The 22,831-nt window shown below is 46.0% G+C and overlaps 2 protein-coding genes across 2 annotated transcripts in view; both read left to right on the top strand.

The window, feature by feature from the left end:
* Positions 1-22,831, top strand: part of LOC147526239 (arrestin domain-containing protein 3-like) — a gene marked incomplete at its 5' end in the record, with an annotated part of 635,121 nt that overhangs the window by 598,284 nt on the left and 14,006 nt on the right. Inside the window, one exon of the mRNA XM_086630112.1 lies at positions 21,594-21,675. Within this exon, the coding sequence (XP_086486238.1) occupies positions 21,594-21,675 (82 nt within the window). The remainder of the gene's footprint in view (positions 1-21,593; positions 21,676-22,831) is intronic.
* LOC147526240 (syncytin-B-like) lies at positions 3,174-7,238 on the top strand. The gene is made up of 3 exons (XM_086630272.1): positions 3,174-3,210; positions 4,051-4,349; positions 6,558-7,238. Exons 1-3 carry the CDS (start codon positions 3,174-3,176, stop codon positions 7,236-7,238), a joined length of 1,017 nt encoding a protein of 338 aa, XP_086486398.1.

Genomic DNA, 22,831 nt, shown 5'->3' with positions numbered 1-22,831 from the left:
GATGCTCTCCATCAGGTCAGACAGCAGATCAAGCTCAGCAGATTGTACGCGCCTGCCCTGACTGTCAACATATTGTGCCTTCAAATATTACAACAGGAGTAAATCCAAGAGGTTTATGTGCCAATGAATTATGGCAAACTGATATTACTTATATTCAATTGTTTTGAATATAAGAAAATCGGGACAGACAGTGGTCCGGTATAGTACCCTTTTACAGGATTGGGGAGTGACTCACACTACCAGTATCCCTCATTCGCCTACGGGACAAGCTGTTATTGAATGAACTCATTTAACGTTAAAACAATCTTAGAACAATTACTATTAGACCAAAATAGCCTTAGGCACGCTATTTTACAGAATCGTGCGGCTATTGATTTTTTGCTTCTAGCTCAAGGACACGGCTGTGAAGAATTTGAAGGCATGTGTTGTTTTAATCTAAGTGACCATAGTGAGTCCATCCACAAACAATTGCAATGGCTTAAGGAACATTCAAGGAAAATTGTGGTAGAGGATAGTTGGTTCGACTCCTGGTTAAAAGGCTTGTTTGGCAACCTGTCACCATGGCTGTTAAGCCTAGTAAAAGAAGGCTTGCGATGGCTCATCATAATACTCTTATTATTACTTGGCTTAGGAATTCTATGGAAACTTATTCAGCAAGCTATTTCCAGTCTCGTGCACAGGGCTTTCTTTGTGCAAGAAAAGAAAGGGGGAATCGTTGGAGCTTGGCTTATAGCCAATGGACATGGATCATTGGAGAGACTGCACGAAGAAAAGCATGTGTAAATTGTGTAAATTGTGTAAATTGTGTAAAATTCCAGTGAAGTGAGATAGAGAAAAAGGGATCCAAGATTTGACAGATCAAACAGGGATGACAGAGACGCAGAATGAGAAAAATGGTTCAAAAGAATTGTAATAGAAGATTGCATATTGGTATGTAAACTGTCTTTATGTTTCTTATGATTTAGTATATTACGTGTGTGAAAGTTGCTTGTATATATTGCTTGTATATATGCTTTGTGCGTCTTTTCCAATCAGAAGGGAGCTACTGGAAGGAGAAGAATTAACTGGCACCAAATTAATGACAAAGAATTACAAACTGGACTTAGTTGTGAGCACGTAACTTTGAAAAAGGAAGCTGGGAGGGTTGTTGTTGAACAACATGTTGCGATCTGCAAAAACCGCTGTTGGCCAGCAGAGCACATACCTGGCGGCCTTGTTGCACGCACTGGCCATGCGTGCAGCAACGCCCAGTCAGTATCTTTTTCATAGACTCTGTTGAGGGTGTAAAGGGGATGGCTCAGAGCGGAGCTGAAGGAGGCTGCAGAGCACACTGTGTGGATAAACAGGGGACGCCCTGAAGGTGCCGTGCCTGCCTCCCTTCTCCGCGATGACCCTGCCGACTGACACCCTCCTGCTCAGTGGAATCTTGGGTATAGTGGAAATAGTAAAGCCCTCGGAAAGGGAAGTAGTATGCTAGAAACTGCTTTTGCAAGGCTGTACCAAAACAATATGCTAGTAACTGGGGTTGCCAGCCTTGTGCGCAGGGTTTTCTTCGTGCAAGAAAAGAAAGGGGGAATTGTTGGAGTGTGGATCTTGAAAGAGACTGCACGAAGAAAACCCTGTGTAAATAAGGACTGGAGCTTGAAAGTTAGGCCTCAAGGGCAGAATGCCCTTGAAGTAAAGGATAAGAAAACTATGCAGTATGATAAGGGAGTAGTGTTTGCTTAGAGCAGAGCTTCGCTAGGCGGGTGTCTGTTTGAAATAAGCTGTTAAATATGACAAGCGTATGTATCATCCAATAATGGTGTAGAAAAGGTGTGGTCTCAGGATTATTGGCAAAAACTGTCTATATAAGCAATAAGAACTGCGCAATAAACGAGACTTCTTGCAGCTAACTCATATTGAGTCGTCTCAGAACATCTCCAAATCCCTTCTCCGCAGGGGACCCGGGGAATCTACCCTAGCGGATCCACTGGTTATATTAGAGCTAGGGAAACAACAACAGACTATGGAATTTTTGGTCGACACTGGAGCAACATTCTCAGTTTTAAATCAAGCTTTGACACCTGTAGTTGACAATTTTGTAACGGTAAGGGGAGCTACTGGCCAAAGTGAAAAGGCGTACTTTTTAAAACCTCTTGAATTTAAATTGGGAATACATAAATTTTTATATATGCCAAATTCACCAAAGCCTCTGTTGGGGCAAGACTTATTGGAACAATTGAGAAAGGAAAAGTGGAACTTCGAATGGGAAATGATCAGTTAATTGAACTCTTGAGTCTGGCCCTCATAGATACTCCTGTCAGTTCAGGGGTATCTGAGGAAATCCAGAACCAAGTGTATCCAGGGGTATGGGCCTCAGAAATGCCAGGAAAAGCGAAAAGTGCTTCCCTGATAGTAGTTAGACTCAAACTGGGGGCACAACTGGTAAGAATTAGGCAATATCCCCTTAGGATGAAAGATAGGGAAGGAATCCAACCAATAATTGACTGGTTCATCAAATATGGACTGTTAATGGAGTGTGAATCGGAATACAACACTCCCATTCTACCAGTCAAGAAGTCAGATGGTAGTTATCGAATAGTACAGGATCTCAGAGCTATTAATAGAATTGTTGAAGATCTGCCTCCTGTTGTAGCAATCCCCTATGCATTATTAACTAAGTTAGTACCTGAATTGGCTTGGTTTACCGTATTGGACCTGAAAGATGCCTTCTTTTGCCTACCCTTGAGCCCAGAAAGCCGGTTGCTGTTTGCATTTGAATGGGAAAACCCAGACTCTGGGAGAAAGACACAACTAACATGGACTGTGTTACCATAGGGGTTTAAGAATAGCCCCGCTCTTTTTGGAAATCAATTAGCAAAAGACTTGGAACAATGGGAACGACCACACGGAGCTGGGGTAATATTGCAATATGTAGATGATCTGTTGATAGCCACCGACACGAAAGAACTGTGTATAGTATGGACAGTTAGCTTGCTGAATTTCCTTGGATTTAATGCATATCGAGTGTCTCCACAGAAAGCCCAAATAGCTCAACAGCAAGTGGTTTACCTCGGATACAAGATAACTGCGGGCCAACAGACCCTCGGGACGGCGAGGAAGGAGGCTATCTGTCAGACCCTTCGACCGCAGACAGCCAAAGAACTCCGCACGTTCCTAGGAATGACGGGATGGTGTCGCCTATGGATATACAACTACGGACTCCTGGTAAAACCGCTTTATGAACTGTTAAAATCTAATTCAAAAGACCTCACCTGGAATGAGGAAGCAGATAAAGCGTTTCATCAGCTAAAGAGAAAGCTGATGGAAGCCCCTGCTTTGGGCTTACTGGACACTACTAAGCCCTTCTGGCTGTTCTCTTATGAGAAGCAGGAAATAGCCCTAGGAATCTTGGCTCAAAAAAATCTGGGACCATATCGGAGGACAGTGGCATACTTTTCCAAGCAACTTGATGAAGTAAGTAAAGGTTGGCCTAGCTGCCTGAGGGCAGTAGCAGCAGTGGTGCTGAACATCCAAGAAGCACGTAAGTTTACGCTGGGACAAAAGCTTACAGTACTGGTGTCTCATACTTTATCAGCAGTATTGAAGGTGAAGGGAGGGCACTGGCTCTCGCTGTGGGAAACTGCGGCTGGTCTGTGGATCCCAGGACAGAAGATGAAGAAACTGACCTTGGAGAGATTGCTGTGTACCCCTGCAGATCTGAAAACTCCCTGAACAGAAGAAATGGAAAACAACTTGCAGGTGCTGGGAGAGCCAGGGAACCGTAAGATAAGGAGGAACTGTAAGATAAGAAACTGGACTGTGTTTTTGCACTAATTGTCTGATGTAATGAATTTGGCTTGGATTATATAGAGCGCGTGATCACCAATCATGTATTAGGCTAAGGCGCGTGAACAGCTGTAGTTAACCAATCACCTAATTGCTTATGTCGCGTGCACTGTTAGAATTAGTATAAAAGTGTGCTGGAACCTGCAAGAGTTAGATGGAATTAATTATATAATAAATGAATACTACTTGAACCTGTGTATGTCGTGTCCGTCTCAACAGCGACATACAGCAACATCTCGCCACAAAGGTTCCTCAAATATCAGGCTGTCCTGGTGGAACAGGATGATGTGGAAATAGTGGTTACTAACATTGTCAATCCAGCATCTTTTCTCAGCAGGACAACGGGGGAACCAGTGTCACATGATTGCTTGGAAATGATTGAAGCAGTCTACTCCAGCCGACCTGATCTGAAAGAGGAGCCGCTGGAAGATGACAAAGATTCCTGGTACACGGACGGAAGCAGCTTTGTTCGACAAGGCGTCCGCAAGGCAGGATACGCGGTAACCACTGCAGATCAGGTAATAGAGTCCAAAGCCCTTGCCCCGAATAAATCGGCACAAAAAGCAGAAATAATAGCCTTGACCCGAGCATTGGAATTAGCTAAAGGCAAGAAAATTAACATCTGGACAGACTCCAAATACGCCTTTGGGGTAGTCCATGCTCATGGAGCTGTATGGAAAGAGAGAGGACTCCTATCTACCCAAGGGAAACATATAAAACATGCTGAAGACATTCTTAAGCTCCTGGAAGGGGTGCAACTGCCCGAAAAGGTGGATATTATGCATTGTAAAGCTCATCAGAAAGGAAACACCGCTCGGGAATTGGGCAACTCCATGGCGGACCGAGAGGCCAAAAGGGCGGCTGAGGAAAGCGATCTAGGAGTGCAATCTTTGGTCCCAGACGGCAAAATACAAATTGATTGTGAACCCAGGTACTCTAAAGAAGATCAGAAATTAATTGAAGACCTAGAAGGGAAGATAGGAGAGGATAAGTGGGCAAAAACTCCACAAGGTAAAATAATAATACCCCTTGCATTGCTATAGGCCGTAGTTATGGCAGAGCATAGAAAATCCCATTGGGGAACAGAGACCCTGTATAAATATCTGAGCAGGCTGATATTTGCCCGAAACCTGTAATACCACTATTAAACAAGTAACACAGCAGTGCGAGGTTTGTTTGCAGAATAATCCTAAAACAGGAACTAAAGCTCGGCCCGGCCAAATAGGGAAAGGGAATTATCCAGGACAACAGTGGCAAATTGATTTCTCAGAACTCCCAAGAAAAGGGGGGTTGGTCTTAACAGACACCTTTTCTGGATGGCCGGAAGCGTTCCCTTGCCGAACCAATAAAGCTAGGGAGGTAACAAAAGCATTGTTGCAAGAAATCATACCGAGATTTGGGGTTCCTGAGGTAATCTCATCAGATCGGGGGCCACACTTCATTGCAAAGGTTGTTCAACAAGTTAGTAAGCTTTTGGGAATAGATTGGCAACTTCACACCCCATATAATCCTCAATCAAGTGATCAAGTGGAAAAGATGAATCACCTGATTAAGCTGCAAATTGTAAAATTAGGACAGGAAGCTGGTTTATCTTGGCCCCAATCATTGCCTTTAGCACTCCCGAGAATCAGAACTAAGCCCAGAACCAAGGAAGGGCTAAGTTCTTTTGAAATAGTGTATGGGAGATCCTACATTGTACAGGTGGGAACATCACCTCAAGTCGGGGATGAGATACTAACTGACTATGTAATAAGTTTGCAAAAGCAGCTTCGAGAAATAGAGAAGCCGGTTTTGGGAACTAGAGCCTGAGGTCTTGATGGGTCTGTGCACAATATTGAACCTGGTGATTATGTGTACGTTAGATCTCTTTCAGGTTCACCTCTGGAACCAGGGTGGGAAGGTCCGTTCCAGGTGTTGCTAACCACCCACACAGCAGTTAAAATTAAGGAGCAAGCATCGTGGATACATCACACCAGAGTGAAGAAGGCTCCTAGACCGCGATGGGAATCGACACCTACCAGACCACTGAAGCTCCAGATCCAACAAAAGGATGGACAATAATTACTGTCAGCATTTTTGGATTCAGTCTAAATCAAGGAGAGGCATGGGATCAGAACATGTTTGTGCAATTGACTACTAATATCTCCTATTGGGTTAATGTGTCAGATTGTTGGGTTTGTACTGGTTTACCTTGAAATAGGAAGGGGATTCCATTTTATGGGATAGCAAACAGTAATTGGATCAAAAATATAGTAATACCAAAGGGAGAGTATAAAACTGGCTCAGTTCGATATGCAACCTGTAAACATGGAAATGGAACACGAGAAAAGGGACCCAAATTTGATTTAGTTTCCTGGGATAATTCAGGGCGAATAATTATTTACTCTAGATGCTTAAATGATACGACAAATGTCTTTAGCGCATATGCCAATGGAAAGGAACCACATTGTGAATCCCCAGAGTTCGTGAGTACCTTCAACCTTACATCGCTATTGTTTAACTACACTCTAGCTAATTGTATGGATCCAAATATTACAGGAGTCACTTGGGCAACCTAGACCTGCAATTTGGGATCAGGATGGTGGTGGCTATGTGGGGATGGGAGAGCCAGAAAAGTTTTACCTCAGGATTGGAAAGGTCATTGCTTGGGTGGGTTCTTAATGCCTGAAAGTACCATTTTTAATTCTACTCACCCACCTTTGGGATTTGGCAGAGCTTTTTCATAGGTAAAGCTAAGTAAGAGAGGATTAAACCCCTTGGTTGAGAGGCTGACAGGCTTTCATAGTTTTGTAAGGTGGTTAATCCCATCCCTAGGCGTGAGCGAATTAGAGAAAGCAATTGTTAACATCTCGGCAACAATAGAGCAAATGGAAAATCTTACGCTTGATGCATTGCAGGGATTGCAGGAAGAAGTAAGTTCCCTTAGTAAAGTAGTCTTACAAAACCGTTTAGGACTGGATCTCTTGTTCGCAAAGGAAGGGGGTTTATGTACGGTCATTAATCAGAGCTGTTGTGCTTACATTAATCAGGAAAAGCGGATTGAGATGGATTTACAGAAATTATGGGAGAAGAATCAAATTCTACACCGAGTAGCTCAAGATGATACTTCATGGGGTTTCTCTGATTTATGGGAAAAGCTTACCTCTTGGTTGCCAAACTTTGCATGGTTGAAGCAGCTCTTTATTGCATGCATTATGATAATCATATTAGGATTATTAGTTTGCTGTATGTTGCAATGCATCATATGGATGTGTAAACAAACTGGTGGTACGTATGAGGAATGGAAAAAACATAAGCTAAGGCAGAATCTGGAGACTGGCAAGAGTCTGGAGACTCTTGCCAGTCTGGAGAAAGTTCTGGAGACTTTCAAGAGTCTGGAGACTCTTGAAAGGAATGGTGCCATATAGCAAAAGAATTTGCAAGGATATAGAAAAGGGAGCAAATTGATACAAAATGTTGTGTAATATATGATGAGCACGGAAAGTACCTAAAGCTTATGTGACCTGGGACATTGAATAGAGAATAGCTTGGTTTAATGATTTCTTACCAGCTTTCTTATCAGCCAGAGACCGTGACTGGATGTGAGACCACAGAACAAAAGAGAGGTGAAATTGATTAATTTTGGGACGGTTGAAGCCAGTCTCGTGGATAGGAACAAGGACAATTGAGCAAAGGTGAAAAGTGCACGGTGAAGAAGACTACGAGTCTTCCTCCGAAAAACACCAATAGACGACCACCAGATGACAGTGCGCATGCGATGAGGGGAGGATCAGATGATAATGAGTTCCTGGAATGAATCTCCATAAGCAACACCTATTCTTAGAATTAATTGTAATAATCCAGCCTATACTAATGATTATTGTCGTGGTTTTAGGCTGATCCAGCAACTAAAACTCACACAGTCTCTCCTTCTCCGGTAAAGTAGAGAGGAGAGAAAAAAAAAACCAAAGGGACTGAGGGTTGAGACAAGAACAGAGGGAGCACCCACCAACCATGGTCCTGGGCAAAACAGACAGGGCTTTCTCAAAGCAAAACAGTTTATTAATGATTACTTAGAAGGACAAAGGGAAACAAAACCGATTACTCGAGAGGACAGAAAGAAACAAAACCAGATCTTAAAACCGACACCTTCCCCCCCCCTTTCCTTTCCTCCCAGCTCTACCTCCTCCCCCCAGCAGCACAGGGGGCAGGGACTGGGGGAGTGCAGGTCAGTTCATTCCGTGCTGTTACTGCTGCTTCTTTCTTAAAGGAGGAGGAGTCCTTACACCCTTTTCCCCTGCTCCAATGGATCCCCTACCCACGAGGAAAAATCCACAAACTTCTCCAGCGTGAGTCCAGCCCACTGGAAACAATCCTTCCCCACAGATTGCTCCGGTGTGGGCTTTACCACAGTCTCGGATACTTAGGGAGCTGTAGCCACTCGCTCCGGCGTGGGTCGTCACGCAGACTCCAGATGCCTCTCTGCCTTGTCGTGCATCCCAACACGACCATCCTCAGGCTCAGGCATCTTCTCCCCACGGGCTGCGAGTGGGTCTCTGCTCCACCGAGGCCGTCCTGGTTGCAGGGGGGCCACCTGCTATCTCACCACCAGCCGCAGGGGAAACTCGGCTCCGGCACACCTCCTCCCGCTCCATCCTCACTGACCTGCTGTCGATGCGGCCGTTTCTCTCAGATCTCAGTCCTCTCCAGGTGAACTCAGCCCAGTGGGCACCCCGGGAGTGGGGTGCCCCGAGTTCCCCAGCTGGCTCCACCGCCGCCATTCTCCGTGGGCGGCGCCGGCCCGACACAGGCAGCCGCCCGGCCGGGAGCCAGGAAGCGGGGGCAGTGCCCTCCTCCCTTCTCTGCTCGATCCTGGGCAAAGCACCTTTTCCGGTTCCTTTGTCCTGACTTAAATAGGGCAATTCGCAGAGGCGCCCTATTGGCTCAACCCCGAGGGGGATGGCAGTCTGATCTGGTGGCCAGAACTAAGCCTAACCCGGTTCCAAAACCGGGGAGGTCGCAGGGAGCAAAACCCCTCTCCTGCCACCAGAACCACCCCCCCCTCCACATCAAACCATGACAATTATGTATGATTATGCGTGATAAATAATTGCCTGTTTCATGGCACAGTGTGCAGGCTTGTGGTGGAGAGATCCCCCTTGCACCCGGCGCTGGAATAAACATACCTGCTTTATAACTCTCCAGGAGTTGTAGAGTCTGTTTCCACGTGTCACCAGGCTGAACAGTCCCAACTCTCTCAGCCTGTCTTCATAGCAGAGGTGCTCCAGCCCTCGGATCATCTTCGTGGCCCTCCTCTGGACTCACTCCGGCAGCTCCATGTCCTTCTTGTGTTGGGGAATCCAGAGCTGAACGCAGTATTCCAGGTGGGGTCTCACGAGAGCAGAGGGGCAGAATCACCTCCCTCAACCTGCTGGCCACCCTTCTTTCTCAATCCATTCTCTGTCCAGCCTGTACTTGTGCTTGGGATTGCCCCAACTCACGTGCAGGACCTTGCACTTGGCCTTGTTGAACTTCGTGAGGTTCTCACAGGCCCACCTCTCCAGCCCGTCAAGGTCCCTCTGGATGGCATCCCTTCCCTCCAGTGTGTCCACAACACCACACAGCTTGGTGTCGTCAGCAAACTTGCTGAGGGTGCACTCGATCCCACTGTCCATGTCACCAACAAAGATGTTAAATAGCACCGGCCCCGGTACTGACCCCTGAGGAACACCACTCGTCACTGGCCTCCACTGGGACATTGAACCGTTGACCGCAACTCTTTGAGTGTGACCATCCAGCCAATTCCTTATCCACCGAGTGGTCCATCCGTCAAATCCATGTCTCTCCTGTTTAGAGACAAGGATGTCGTGTGGGACAGTTTCCTTTGAAGTGCTTTCTTGCCACTTGGTTTAAGCTGTAAGCATTTTGGCTTGCAAGCCGGGTTGCCGCTTGGCATCTGGTCAGAACAGCAATTCTCCTTTTAGCACCTTCGAAAAGGGGGTTTATACCCCCAAAGCTTCCCACCTCCCCAGAAGCGTAGTAAATATCTTTTAACAGAAGTGGCGGTGTGGACATACGTACATAGCTGTTTCTCTCACATATTCTCACTCCTTCCTCTCACAGCTGCTGCGCAGCATTTTTTTTACCCTTTCTTAACTGTGTTATCACAGATGCGCTACCAATGTCACTGATTGGCTCAGCTTTGGCCAGCAGCAGGTCCGTCTTGGAGCCGGCTGAAAATGGCTCTGTCTGACATGGTGTCTTCTCACAGAAGCCACCCCTGCAGCCCACCCCACTACCAAAACCTTACCACATAAACCAAATACAACAAGATATAAGGAGAGTGGAGGGGAATGGAGGTCTGCTACAGACCACCTGACCAGGAGGACCGAGTGGATGAGGCCCTCTACAGACAGATAGGAGCAGCCTCACGTTCACGAGCCCTGGTACTCATGGGGGACTTCAACCACTCCAATATCTGTTGGAGGGACAACACAGCAGGGCATAGGCAATCCAGGAGGTTCCTGGAATGCATGGATGATAACTTCCTTCTCCAAGCGGTAGAGGAACTAATGAGGAGAGGTGCTTTGCTGGACCTTGTTCTCACCAACAAAGAGGGGCTGGTGGGGAATGTGATGCTCAAGGGCAGCCTTGGCTGCGGTGATCATGAAATGGTGGAATTCAAGATACTTAGGGAAGCAAGGAGGACGCTCAGCAAGCTCACTACCCTGGATTTCAGGAGAGCAGACTTCAGCCTCTTCAGGGATCTCCTTGGTAGAGTACAATGGGATGAAGCCCTGGAGGGAAGAGGGGCCCAAGAAAGCTGGCTAATATTCAAGGATCACCTCCTCCAAGCTCAGGAGCGGTGCATCCCAACAAAGAGAAAGTCAGGTAGGAACACCAGGAGGCCTGCATGGATGAACAAGGAGCTCCTGGACAAACTCGGACACAAAAAGGAAGTCTACAAAGGGTGGAAGCAAGGACAGGAAGCCTGGGAAGAATACAGAGCAATTGTCCGAGCAACCAGAGATCAGGTTAGGAAAGCCAAAGCCCTGATAGAGTTAAATCTGGCCAGGGACATCAAGGGCAACAAGAAAAACTTCTATAGATATGTCAGTGATAAAAGGAGGACTAGGGAAAATGTGGGCCCTCTCCGGAAGGAAACGGCGGACCTGGCTACCTGGGATATGGTGAAGGCTGAGGTACTCAATGACTTCTTTGCCTCAGTCTTCACTGGCAAGAGCTCCAGCTGCACAGCCCAAGTCACAGAAGGCAAAGGCAAGGACTGGGAGAATGAAGAACTGCCCAGTGTAGGAGAAGATCAGGTCCGAGACCATCTAAAGAACCTGAAGGTGCACAAGTCCATGGGACCTGATGAGGTGCATCTGCGGGTCCTGAGGGAACTGGCAGATGAAGTTGCTAAGCTGCTATCCATCATATTTGAGAAGTTATGGCAGTCTGGTGAAGTTCCCACTGACTGGAAAAGGGGAAACATAGCCCCCATCTTTAAAAAGGGGAAAAAAGAAGACCCAGGGAACTACAGGCCAGTCAGTCTCACCTCTGTGCCCGGCAAGATCATGGAGCAGATCCTCCTGGCAACTATGCTAAGGCACATGGAAAATAAGGAGGTGATTGGTGACAGCCAACATGGCTTCACTAAGGGCAAATCCTGCCTGACTAATTTGGTGACCTTCTACGATGAGGTTACAGCTTTGATGGATAAGGGAAGAGCAACTGACATCATCTACCTGGACTTGTACAAAGCATTTGACACTGTCCCGCACGACATCCTTGTCTCTAAATTGGACTGACATGGATTTGACGGATGGACCACTCAGTCAATAAGGAACTGACTGGATGGTCACACTCAAAGAGTTGCAGTCAACAGTTCAATGTCCCAGTGGAGGCCAGTGACGAGTGGTGTTCCTCAGGGGTCAGTACTGGGGCCCATGCTACTTAACATCTTTGTTGGAGACATGGATAGTGGGATCGAGTGCACCCTCGGCAAGTTTGCTGACGACACCAAGCTGTGTGGTGTTGTGGACACGCTGGAGGGAAGGGATGCCATCCAGAGGGACCTTGACAGGCTGGAGAGGTGGGCCTGTGAGAACCTCATGAAGTTCAACAAGGCCAAGTGCACGGTCCTGCACATGGGTTGGGGCAATCCCAATCCCAAGTACAGGCTGGGCGGAGAATGGATTGAGAGCAGCCCTGAGGAAAAGGACTTGGGAGTGCTGGTGGATGAGAAGCTCAACGTGAGCCGGCAATGTGCGCTGGCAGCCCAGAAAGACAACCATATCCTGGGCTGCATCAAAAGAAGTGTGGCCAGCAGGTCGAGGGAGGTGATTCTGCCCCTCTACTCTGCTCTCGCGAGACCCCACCTGGAATACTGCGTTCAGCTCTAGAGTCCCCAACACGAGAAGGACATGGAGCTGCTGGAGCGAGTCCAGAGGAGGGCCACGAAGATGATCCGAGGGCTGGAGCACCTCTGCTATGAAGACAGGCTGAGAGAGTTGGGGCTGTTCAGCCTGGAGAAGAGAAGGCTCCGGGGTGCTCTTATTGCAGCCTTCCAGTACCTAAAGGGGGCCTACAGGAAAGCTGGAGAGGGCCTTTTTACAAGGGCATGTAGTGATAGGACAAGGGGCAATGGCTTTAAACTGAAAGAGGGGAGATTTACATTGGATATAAGCAAGAAGTTTTTTACTCTGAGGGTGGTGAGGCACTGGACCAGGTTTCCCAGAGAAGTTTTGGCTGCCACGTCCCTGGAAGTGTTCAAGGCCAGGTTGGATGAGGCTTTGAGCGACCTGGTGTAGTGGAGGGTGTCCCTGCCCACGGCAGGGGGGTTGGAACTAGATGATCTTTGAGGTCCCTTCCAACCCAAACCGTTCTACGATTCTATGATTCTATGAATATGGAGGGCAAAAACGTCCCCATCCCAGTTATCATCATTATCATTGTCTTGGTAGATGGCGACCCTAACTTGGGCTGTTGTAACAGGACGATCGCGCCAGGCTTTGAGGGAACTGGTCCCCACTGGGCCAAGGAGGCTTACTTACGCTCCTATGTTGATATGTGTGTTTGAGAGGCCAGGCAGTTGGATCGCCGTTCTGCTGCATCCCTCTCGTCCTCTTGCTTAGCTTCTTCCTCCCGTTCAAGGGTGCTACACAGCCCGGTAATTTAAGCCCGGGCAGCATCTAGGGCACAGCTCAGGAGGTCAATCAAGGCACCTTTGCCCTTACCCTGTTTGCAATGGCTGGCCTCGTGCCACTGTTCAAATTCATCCCTGATAGCCTGGTGGTTCGTCCAATTATCTCAGATCCAATCCTCTACCCATCGGGGAGAGCTCCAACCTTGTTCCTTTCCTAAAGTCTCCAGCAGGTATTGGAAAGACTCCATCCTGGCAACTATGCTAATTAGCGTGGTCCAAACAGTAATGGAGTCTGACAACACATTATAACCCAAACTTTATTGAGGCAGTAAGAAAGATGAGCATCAATGCACCCACGCGGTGACTCACCCGATCACTGATGGCAAACACAGGATCGTAAGTGATGCCATGGCTCTGGTGGACTATCAGGGACACTTGATGTCCGGGTCATCTGACAGCAACAGCCAATCGCGCTATATCCTTATAAACATATATATCTATCTATAGATACATATGTACATATATAAGGATATGTAAAAAATAATGTAACTATGTATACATAAATAAAATACATATTTATAGATATTCGTACACTCCTTTATATATATTTTTATATATGTATATATCATAAACATTGTACATAAAAGTATATATTTTTATATCTGATCGTTTCCTGATCCAAAGGAAGGAGGTGACCAATCAGAGGGAGAACTGAGAACACGTAGGTATGACAGTGTCAAAAACAGCCCTCAGCCAATCACAAACCACTACGAAAACACACGGGGAATGACGCTGTCAAAAGCGACATCCTCCCTGCCTGTAATGAGAGGGGGCTTCCTTTTCTGACTTGCTTCTGTAAACAGAAAGGGGTGGCAGGTCCTGACAGCCAATCACAGGGCTGCCTGAGAACACGTGGGTATGACGATCTCAAGAAATGGCTGTCAGTCAATCACAGAGCAGTATGAAAAGACATGGGTTTTGATGTTTAACAAAATGGCAGCTCCCTGCCATAAAATGGCATCTGAAAAAAAAAAAATTGCGATCCCCTGTGTATGTAGGGAGAAGGGACTTCCTGGTCTGACATACTTATGGGTAAACTGGAAGGGGCAACTGGTCCTGCCACCCAATCGCAACAGACCACATGACTAGAAGAGGGGGCGTGACCTCCAGGGCAAATGGTACACATGATTGCTTGGAGGAGGGGGCACTTGTTACTTCTTATCTTGGATAAAAGCTGTCCTTATACTACTAACTAGTCTTGAAAACTGGGTCACGTTCATGTAAATCAGTACATCTGATCATTCAGGATATCTTTTAATTAACTCAGAACAGCAGCATATCAATATATGCAAATTAGAGAGCTTCAAAGATTGTGGATTTTTGCATTGCATAGAAATCCAAGTTTCCCAGAAATTTCAATGGACTCAGTTCTATGTGTTTAGAAAAACATCCAAGAAGTCTGAACTATGCCTGCAGCCCTAGAAATTGCTCTGAATTGCTGCTGTGCCACTGTTGCAGTGAAACTTAGATTTATCAGTGCTGTTCTCAACACATCAAATATGTCTGAGAAGCAGGGTTACCATTCACTGCATTTTCCACCAGACTATAATCCAGAAACTGGAAAGAGCTGTCTACTGCCCAGTATGAAATATGATCAGGATTCCAACAGTCTGCATAGTGCTCAGCTCTAATATACTACAAGCTAGCTCACAAATGAAATGACCCAATGATCCAGTCTGTTCAAATTCCTCTGAAGGGCCTCCCTGCTCGAGGGTAGGGAGGCCCTTCAGAGGGATTTGAACAGACTGGATCGTTGGGCTGAGGCCAATGGCATGAGCTTTAATAAGGCCAAGTGCAGAGTCCTTCACTTGGGGTATAAAAACCCCAAGCATCGCTATAGGCTCGGGGAAGAGTGGCTGGAGAGCTGCCTGGCGGAGAAGGACCTGGGGGTGTTGGTTGACTACCGGCTTGGATATGAGCCAGCAGTGTGCCCAGGTGGCCAAAAAGGCCAATGGGATACTGGCATGTATCAAGAATAGTGTAACCAGCAGGAATAGAGAAGTGATCCTGCCCCTGTACTCGGCACTGGTGAGGCCGCACCTGGAATATTGTGTCCAGTTTTGGGCCCCTCGCTTTAAGAGAGATATTGAGCTCCTGGAGCGAGTCCAAAGAAGGGCGACTAAACTGGTCAAGGGGCTGGAAAATAAAACTTATGAGGAGAGGCTGAGGGAGTTATGGCTGTTTAGCCTGGAGAAGAGGAGGCTGAGGGGAGACCTGATTACAGCCTACAAATACTTGAGAAGGGATGGTGGGGAGGTAGGGGAAGGGCTCTTTACATTAGTGATGGGTGATAGAACAAGAGGAAATGGGTATAAGCTTAGTCAGGGGAGATTCAGGTTGGATGTTAGAAAGTATTTCTTCTCTGAAAGGGTTGTCAGCCACTGGAATAGGCTGCCCAGGGAGGTGGTTGAGTCCCCATCCCTGGATGTGTTTAAGAATAGGGTGGATGAACTACTTAGGGATATGGTTTAATGGGGATTAGGGACGGTTGGACTGGATGATCTCTAAGGTCTTTTCCAACCTAGAAATCTATGAATCTTCCTAATAGCCTACTCGCATGAAATGCTTAGAACACATCCCACATCATGACAGCAGCCATGTTATTCTGAAGTCATGTGTCCAAAAATGGCTTGGCAAGAGACAGCAATTCTACTGAGAGAGGAAGGCAAGTTAGGGCTACACTGTCTGTAGATCATATATAATGCAGGGGAGGTGGGGGGTGGGGTGGGTTACACCAGCAAACCAAAATGTTTTATCCATCTCCAACAAGCCTGGAATGGGTGAACCTAGCCCATTCATTGTATACAAAATACATTTTATACAAAATACATCATTTGTATTTAAAAAAAAATGAGAAAACACCATAATGCCATATCCAAATTATGTAAGAAGGTCCCCTTCCTTATCAATACATATACAAAAAAATCCATATGAATATCCACTTGGTTAGCAAGATTTGGGTCTTTAATCTTCGTAGATCTTCAAGGACCTGCAGAGGGTAACTGCTGTGCACTTTAAATTCTGTGCAGATCCACACTGACGGAGGTATATGGTGACAATGAACCCAGACCTGGAAGGACAGGAATTGTGACTCTCCTGTCTGAACTCCATGAATGGAAGAAATGGTGCCATTTCTTTATCCAAGAAAAGGCGCGGGGGGGGGGGGGGGAAGGGAAACAACAGCAACAGCAAACAAACCAGACCCCAAACTAAGATACTGTAGAACAATTCTATTTAAAAGGATTAGCATAAGAAACGTCACCTCGATAGAGGTTTAAATGTTTACTTTTGCACCCTCAGTGAATACGGCGAGTGCTGCTGGGGTGGGGGGAGGGAAGAGGAGGAAGGGCCAGGCCGGCAAAGGCGGCCGTGCCCCGCTCACCTGCTGGCCTCGGCCCGGCTGTCTACAACCTGCTCAGGACTAGCCGCTTTGCGAACAAAAGCTTTGGGCAAGATCCGTAACTGAGCGACATGCCGAACGTTTCCCTGACAGAATCGTTGCTATTTTTGCTGTTAGCCAGGCAACCCGTGGCTGAGGAGGAGAACCCGTGCCGGGAGCGGCCAGACTCCGGGGCCCGGCGCTCACCGCCCACTGCCCAATTTTAGCTGCCAGCTCCTTCCGAGACACCTCCCGGCCAGCCAGCCAGGGCCCCTAGGTCGTGCCAGGCGACGAGACGAGACGAGACGAGACGTCGAAGCTCTCTGGACAAGGAGCCCTCAACACCCCCTGCCACGGACGTTTTTCTCTCAGTTCTTCAGTAGCTATATCTCAACACCGCACTACGGGCTCGCAGCCGAGCCCTGACTTCACCAGGGAATGCTCCGACTCTCTGCGCGAGACTAAAGCAATAACAAAAGAAAAACACACACGACAGGGAAGATAGGCCAAGCGACGGAGGAAACTGCCGCCGCGACTCGATTTGCGCATGCGCGGCAGGGTTGTTTTTTTCACAAAGCTGTTCTTAAAGCGAGCTAGCAGCGTGTAGGCAGCTGTCTTTGTAAGAGGATCACAGCGCTGGGCGGCCCCGCCGCTGAAGTTGGAGTTTTCTCAGTAGGAGACACGCTGATCTTGTTGGCAGGTTCGCAGAGGCGTTGTTCAGTGTAAAGTGAAGAACGCGTTTTGTATGAGACCTTGGCTCCCCCCCCCCTTACAGTATATTTTTATGTGCTTTGTTATAAAATATGATGCTGGGGAAGGTGAAGAGCTTGACAATAAACTTTGACTGTCTCAATGACAGCAATGTCCCCGTCTATTCTAGCGGGGACACAGTCTCAGGAAGGGTTGATTTAGAAGTTACTGGAGAAATTAGAGTAAAATCTCTTAAAATTCATGCAAGAGGACATGCAAAAGTACGTTGGACTGAATCTAGAAATGCTGGATCCAACACTGCCTATACGCAAAATTACACCGAAGAAGTGGAGTATTTTAACCATAAGAACGTTCTACTTGGGCACGAAAGAGGTAAGCTTTTCACTTATTCATTCACTGCATGCAGATCTTTTTCCAGAAAAAGACACATCTTTACATTGTCTTGGTTTATCCCTTTTTAATATGCAGTCTCATAGAGCTCACTATTTCTAAAGATGATGAAATGCTGGTTATGTTCTTAGGTTTTATTTTTGATTCTTTGAACGTTTGCTTAATGTTAAAACTGTGTTGAGGTGCATTTTCAAAGTACTTGCAAACAGGACTTTCTTAAAATACCTGTCTTTTAACAGAGCCTTTTCATAAGGATTTGCATTTTTTTAATGTAGCTTTTTTTGATATGCAATGTCAGTTTTTTCTTAGTGATATTAGCAGGATTTGTTTCTCTATGCATCCTATCGAATCATAAGTGTAATTAAAACATAACACTAGACCTTTTTGATACAGATACAGGTCTGACTTTCAGACTGATATGCAATGATTCTTAAGGTTAGTTCATTGATGGCAGATAAAAGATTCCCTGTGGCTTGCTTTGACATGCTATCACCACCCCACCTGTAATTTTCCATCTCTTCCTTTGTTCTAAACTAGTATACTTCTAAGTCACTTTCTTTCCTTTTTTTTTTTTTTTTTTTTATTCAACTCCTCTATGGGGGACCCAAATGTAAAAATCTGTCTGAAAGGCCAAATAAAAGTTCATGGTTGTACGATCGCTTCTGAGTTGGGGAGTTCTGGAACCTCACATTCAATGAAAACCTGGTCTGCCAAGCTCCTATAGAAACGGAAAGTGCCCTGCAAATTCCCTTATTTTGGGTATGGAAATGGGGTATTACATTGCGAGCGGGATTGTGGATCTTAAGTTTGATAATCTATTGTTCGCATAGTTACGTTGTGAAAGCATAAGGGGCTCTAAGGTTGTTTTTACTGAAGTTTCCACCCTTTGTTAGAAGCGGTTCAATCCTGTTTGGGACCGGTCCTGGGGAGAGAAGGGAGGGAGTACTCCTCCTCCCTGCAGATTGGTTGCACAAGTCAGGTGGTGGCGATGACTTAATTCCTAGCACAATAAAACGTTAAAACTGATTAAATAATTTGGGTCGGGTGTTTTGGTGTGTTGTTTTGGTTTTGTTTTAAATATGCAGCGTATTTGCTGCAGAGATCCTCTGCAGTAAAATGCAATTTTTAAAGAAGTTCGACTATAGATTGCATTGAGCCTTTTATTAAGCACTTCTGAAATAAATACTGTAGCAGAGTGAAGTCGCTATTGATTTTAGTTATGTTATCATGATGCAAGCAAGCACGGGTCACTCATGAGGTGGCTTTGTAGCTCAAATGTTCTTTATACTGCCGCCTTAGAAATAATTCTCTCACGTGAAAGCTCATTCACCTCTGGTTTGCAGATGACAGAAATGTGCAAACATGCATGAGTCGTTTATAGCAGGATGTATGCTTACAAGTAGGAGGGCGACCCCATGCTTCCAACTGTCTGGTTAAGCAGCAGCAGCAATGACTTGGCATGCGGACTGTAGATCCAAATGCTGACCCCGATAGTAGGTGCTTGGTTTGGGCTAGAAAGGGAACAAAAGGTGGCAGGGAAGGGACGGATCTGACACGTTCCGATACCAGAAGCGAGACAGGGTGCACACCGCTGCACGTGTGGCACGTAAAAACTTAAGCAGTTGTCCCGAGATACCACTGCCCCTCCCTCAGCTGCAGGGGCAGGACTGCGAACACTCGCCGCACGGAGTGAAGTTTAAACTCTACACCTCGTACCCTAGCGTAGTTCGGAAGGCCACGCCCTGTCCCCGCCTTGTCATTGGCCTGCTGGGGTTTGTTAGCCTGTGGCTGAGGCGATGTCAGCCACTGATTATAGGGGGCTGGGACGTGGGGGAAGAGCGAGGCTGAGGGAGCAGATTCCCCTGCCCGCACTCTAGCGTGTGCTGAGGGCGGGGCGAACGGGCTCTGGCCACCCCGAGGTCAGCCCTGTGCGAGGTTGGAGGCGCTCCGGGCCCCGCTTCCCTGAGGAGTTACAGAGTATGCACGGTGAGGGAGGGCACTAGCTGTGAAGTGAGGAGTACAAGTTTACCTTGCTGGGAAACTGTGGGGTGGGGTGTTACAATTCAGCAGTTACTGCTTTCTCCCTTGCTGCCTGCGCGCCGTCCCCGCCCCCCGTCCCCCCCCCCCCCGCTTCATTCCGGTTTTGGATCCGTTCGGGGCCTTGGTAGGACGCTGGGGGCGCTGCACTGCTAAGGGGGAGTGCTGTCACCCTGGTCACTTTTTGTTGGGAACTGGCAATGTCGGCCTTGACGGCTCGGAGAGCACGCTGCCTTTCTTGTGAAAGGCCATCTCTGGGGACAGTCAGAAACACTCAAGCTCCTGCCGCGCACATCCACTGGGCTAGCAAGGGGCTGTGAGCAGGGGCAGCCATTGGGACACATGGCCCTGCAGCCTCTGACATCCCTCACTCGGTTGTCTTTCTCCTCCTTTGCCCCTGGCCAGCACTATCCATAATTGCCTTTCAGTAACGGTCAGCACATGCTCCTGAGAGAAGTGCAGGATTGAGGTGTTACCTTGCATATAGCGTGGGGCATGGCCCTCGTGGTATGAGGAGACTGGATGGTGAGGCATGGGTGGTGCACCTCCCTCTCTCCTTACCTCTGCAGTAGTCAGGCTAGGCTGTGAGCAGAGTTGCTGAGCAAATGTGGTGGAGTGTAATGTATGCTGTATGTATATGAATGGCTGGCAGGGAATCTGGTCATGTCTGTTTAGGCCAGTCTTCTCCTGCTCCAGCCTAGTCTGTGATTGACAGCTCAGTACTTATTTACCACAGTTCTGCTGTTCAGGCTCAATGGGACTGCTGATCTGGCAGGAAGGAAGTGAAGAAGGGATGAAAGAACTTATGTGCAAGGAAAAGATGATGATGATTATTATTAAAAAAAACCAACAACCAACCAAAAACCTCTGAGTGTGCTTTTTTTTCTTTAACAAAAAAAAAAAAAGCATTGTACACATTGTTTTACTCTTTCAGTGTATTGAAGATTCTTGTTTTGTGGCATTACATGCTGAGGATGCATTGGTGCAAATAGTGTTTTAGTGGTTTTATATTTTTGCATAGGTTTGCTTGAGCATTTCTGGTGCCCTAAAAAAATTAGAGCATCGGCATTTTTGTGGGGCAATGAGAACTAAAAAAAAAATTAAAATCTTAAAAATGTACCAACATTCCTTCATGTTTCAGACTATTAACAACAGGTAGTCTTTTGCATATTCCCACTATATGTGTTTTTATTACCCCAACCCTTTTGTATACGAGATGCTCAATTATTTTCTCTAAGTAACTTTCTATTTTGATGGAATAAGCATTTTTCTGGTGTTATGGTAATTATGTCAGAACAAACCACAAATTTGTTGGAGCATTTAAAGCAATACAAGGAATCATGACTCTAAACCAAGGTCAGATTTCTTGTCGAAATTAGGAAATGTTTGGGTCTTTGTTATCTGAGCAAAATCAAGCTAAACTTTGAATTTTTGATATGTTAGCTCTAAACAACATTAATTGGACAGCTTGACACCTTTCGTGCACCTGAATTTGTTTGGTACTTTCTAGTACTAGAAAAGTACTTTCTAGGTGGTGCTCGTGCACTTTAAAAAAACAACCAACTAAATAAATCAAGTTTTGGACACTTGCTTAGGCAGGAGATAGAAGGAAGCTGAATTACTAAATTTAATCTATTAATATAGCAGACTTAATACTGAGATCACTTAATACTATTAGAGCACTCTATTTAATTTTAAGTTTTAACTAGAAATCATATTGGAATACACAGTTTCCATTACAGATCTTTCGGGCAGACCTTGAAATGACAGCAATTATAACTATGTCAGTACTCGAATCAAGATCATAAATTAAAACAAGTTAACTTCTGCTTTTATGTAAGGTGAATCTTGGAATCTCACCTAACCTTAAAAATTCTGCAGTCGTACATCTAGCAGTTAATACAAATGGACTGGAGAGACTTGTTTCTGGGACACTGTGTTCTTGGTATTGTAAAGAATGTATAAATCCCTCTTATTCTGCAAAAGAAACCTATATAATATATTATGCTGTATAAAATGTTCCCAGGTGGAATAGCATATTGGGTTTTTCCCTCCTAGATGATGACAGTTCTGAAGAAGGCCTTCACACCATTCATTCAGGAAGGCATGAATATGCATTCAGCTTTGAGCTTCCACAGATGTAAGTACTCGAATGCAGTACACAGCTTGTGTGAGAGAACACTAAGATAGGTACCTGCTTAAGAAAAATTCTTGTGAGTGGAGGGGAAGCCTTTTCAATGGTAGTAGGAGTTGTGCTCAAACATGCAATAGAGGACATAATCTCATTAAACTGAAGAGGTTGCTTTTAAGCTGGTTAAGAGTTTTTCACGAAACAGGAGCTCGTTGTTGCCCAGTTGGTTACACTCTCTTTTGACTGAGGTCTATTGACTCATGTCTCGTAGTATTTTATCCCTTCACAGGAGAAGGGAGGGGACTTTGTGTCATTCGAGTCCTGCAGAGTGGCTGAGGTATCTTCTAAATGAAACAAGATTTTACTGGAGCCATGCAGGCCATCAGAGCCAGTGATAACAGCTTAACTGTTCGGGCTCAGTCTGAAACAGATGTGGCAAGCTTAGCCACGTTTGAACAAAATAAGATTTTTTTTTTTTTTTTTTTTTTAATTCTAGTTTAAATAGGATGTGTGTACTCAGGCTGACCTTTATGCAATAAGCCAGGATGGAAATAAGTAAATGGATGGGTGGATGAAGCAAGAAACATTCCCATACCTAATCCTGCTTGTCTCAGAAAGCAAAGGTGAAGCAAGAGTGATAGCAGAAGTCTTAAGATAAATTATATACACACACAAAAAAAGTTTGAAGTGTCTAATGTATACATTGTGAAGAGAAGATTTATACATAGAGGAGTTACCAACATGCTAATTAGCTAAAACACAAGTTGCAGGAAAATTAAATATAAAGGGACAGAGACGGTCTGGAAATAAATGAAAGAAGGGAGACAGGAGTAGCCTTTTACTGCAAAAGCCAAGTGCTGAAGTCATTAAGGTTAAAAGAAGTTGGCAGAATATTAGGCTAATACCTAATATTAAAGCTAGTAAACCATCTGCGTATTAGAGGAGCTGGCTTTAGCAGAACCTGTAGATAAGTATAGAATCATAGAATCATAGAATGGTTAGGGCTGGAAGGGACCTTCAAAGGTCATCTAGTCCAACCCCCCTGCAAGGAACAGGGATATCTCCAACTAGATCAGGTTGCTCAGGGCCTTGTCCAACCTGGCCTTGAACGTCTCCAGGGATGGAGCATCCACCACCTCTCTGGGCAACCTGTTCCAGTGTTCTA

Source organism: Tauraco erythrolophus, chromosome W, assembly GCF_009769465.1.
Source record: "Tauraco erythrolophus isolate bTauEry1 chromosome W, bTauEry1.pri, whole genome shotgun sequence".
NCBI lineage: Eukaryota > Metazoa > Chordata > Aves > Musophagiformes > Musophagidae > Tauraco > Tauraco erythrolophus.
This window is presented reverse-complemented; position numbering and strand designations above follow the sequence as displayed.

Excerpts from the sequence above, each read along its gene's own strand:
- LOC147526240 (XM_086630272.1), top strand. The coding sequence starts at position 3,174 with ATGGTGTCGCCTATGGATATACAACTACGGACTCCTG. Across the intron at positions 3,211-4,050 it reads TATACAACTACGGACTCCTG|CGACATACAGCAACATCTCG; the intron begins GTAAAACCGCTT and ends CCGTCTCAACAG. Across the intron at positions 4,350-6,557 it reads CGGTAACCACTGCAGATCAG|GTAAAGCTAAGTAAGAGAGG; the intron begins GTAATAGAGTCC and ends GCTTTTTCATAG.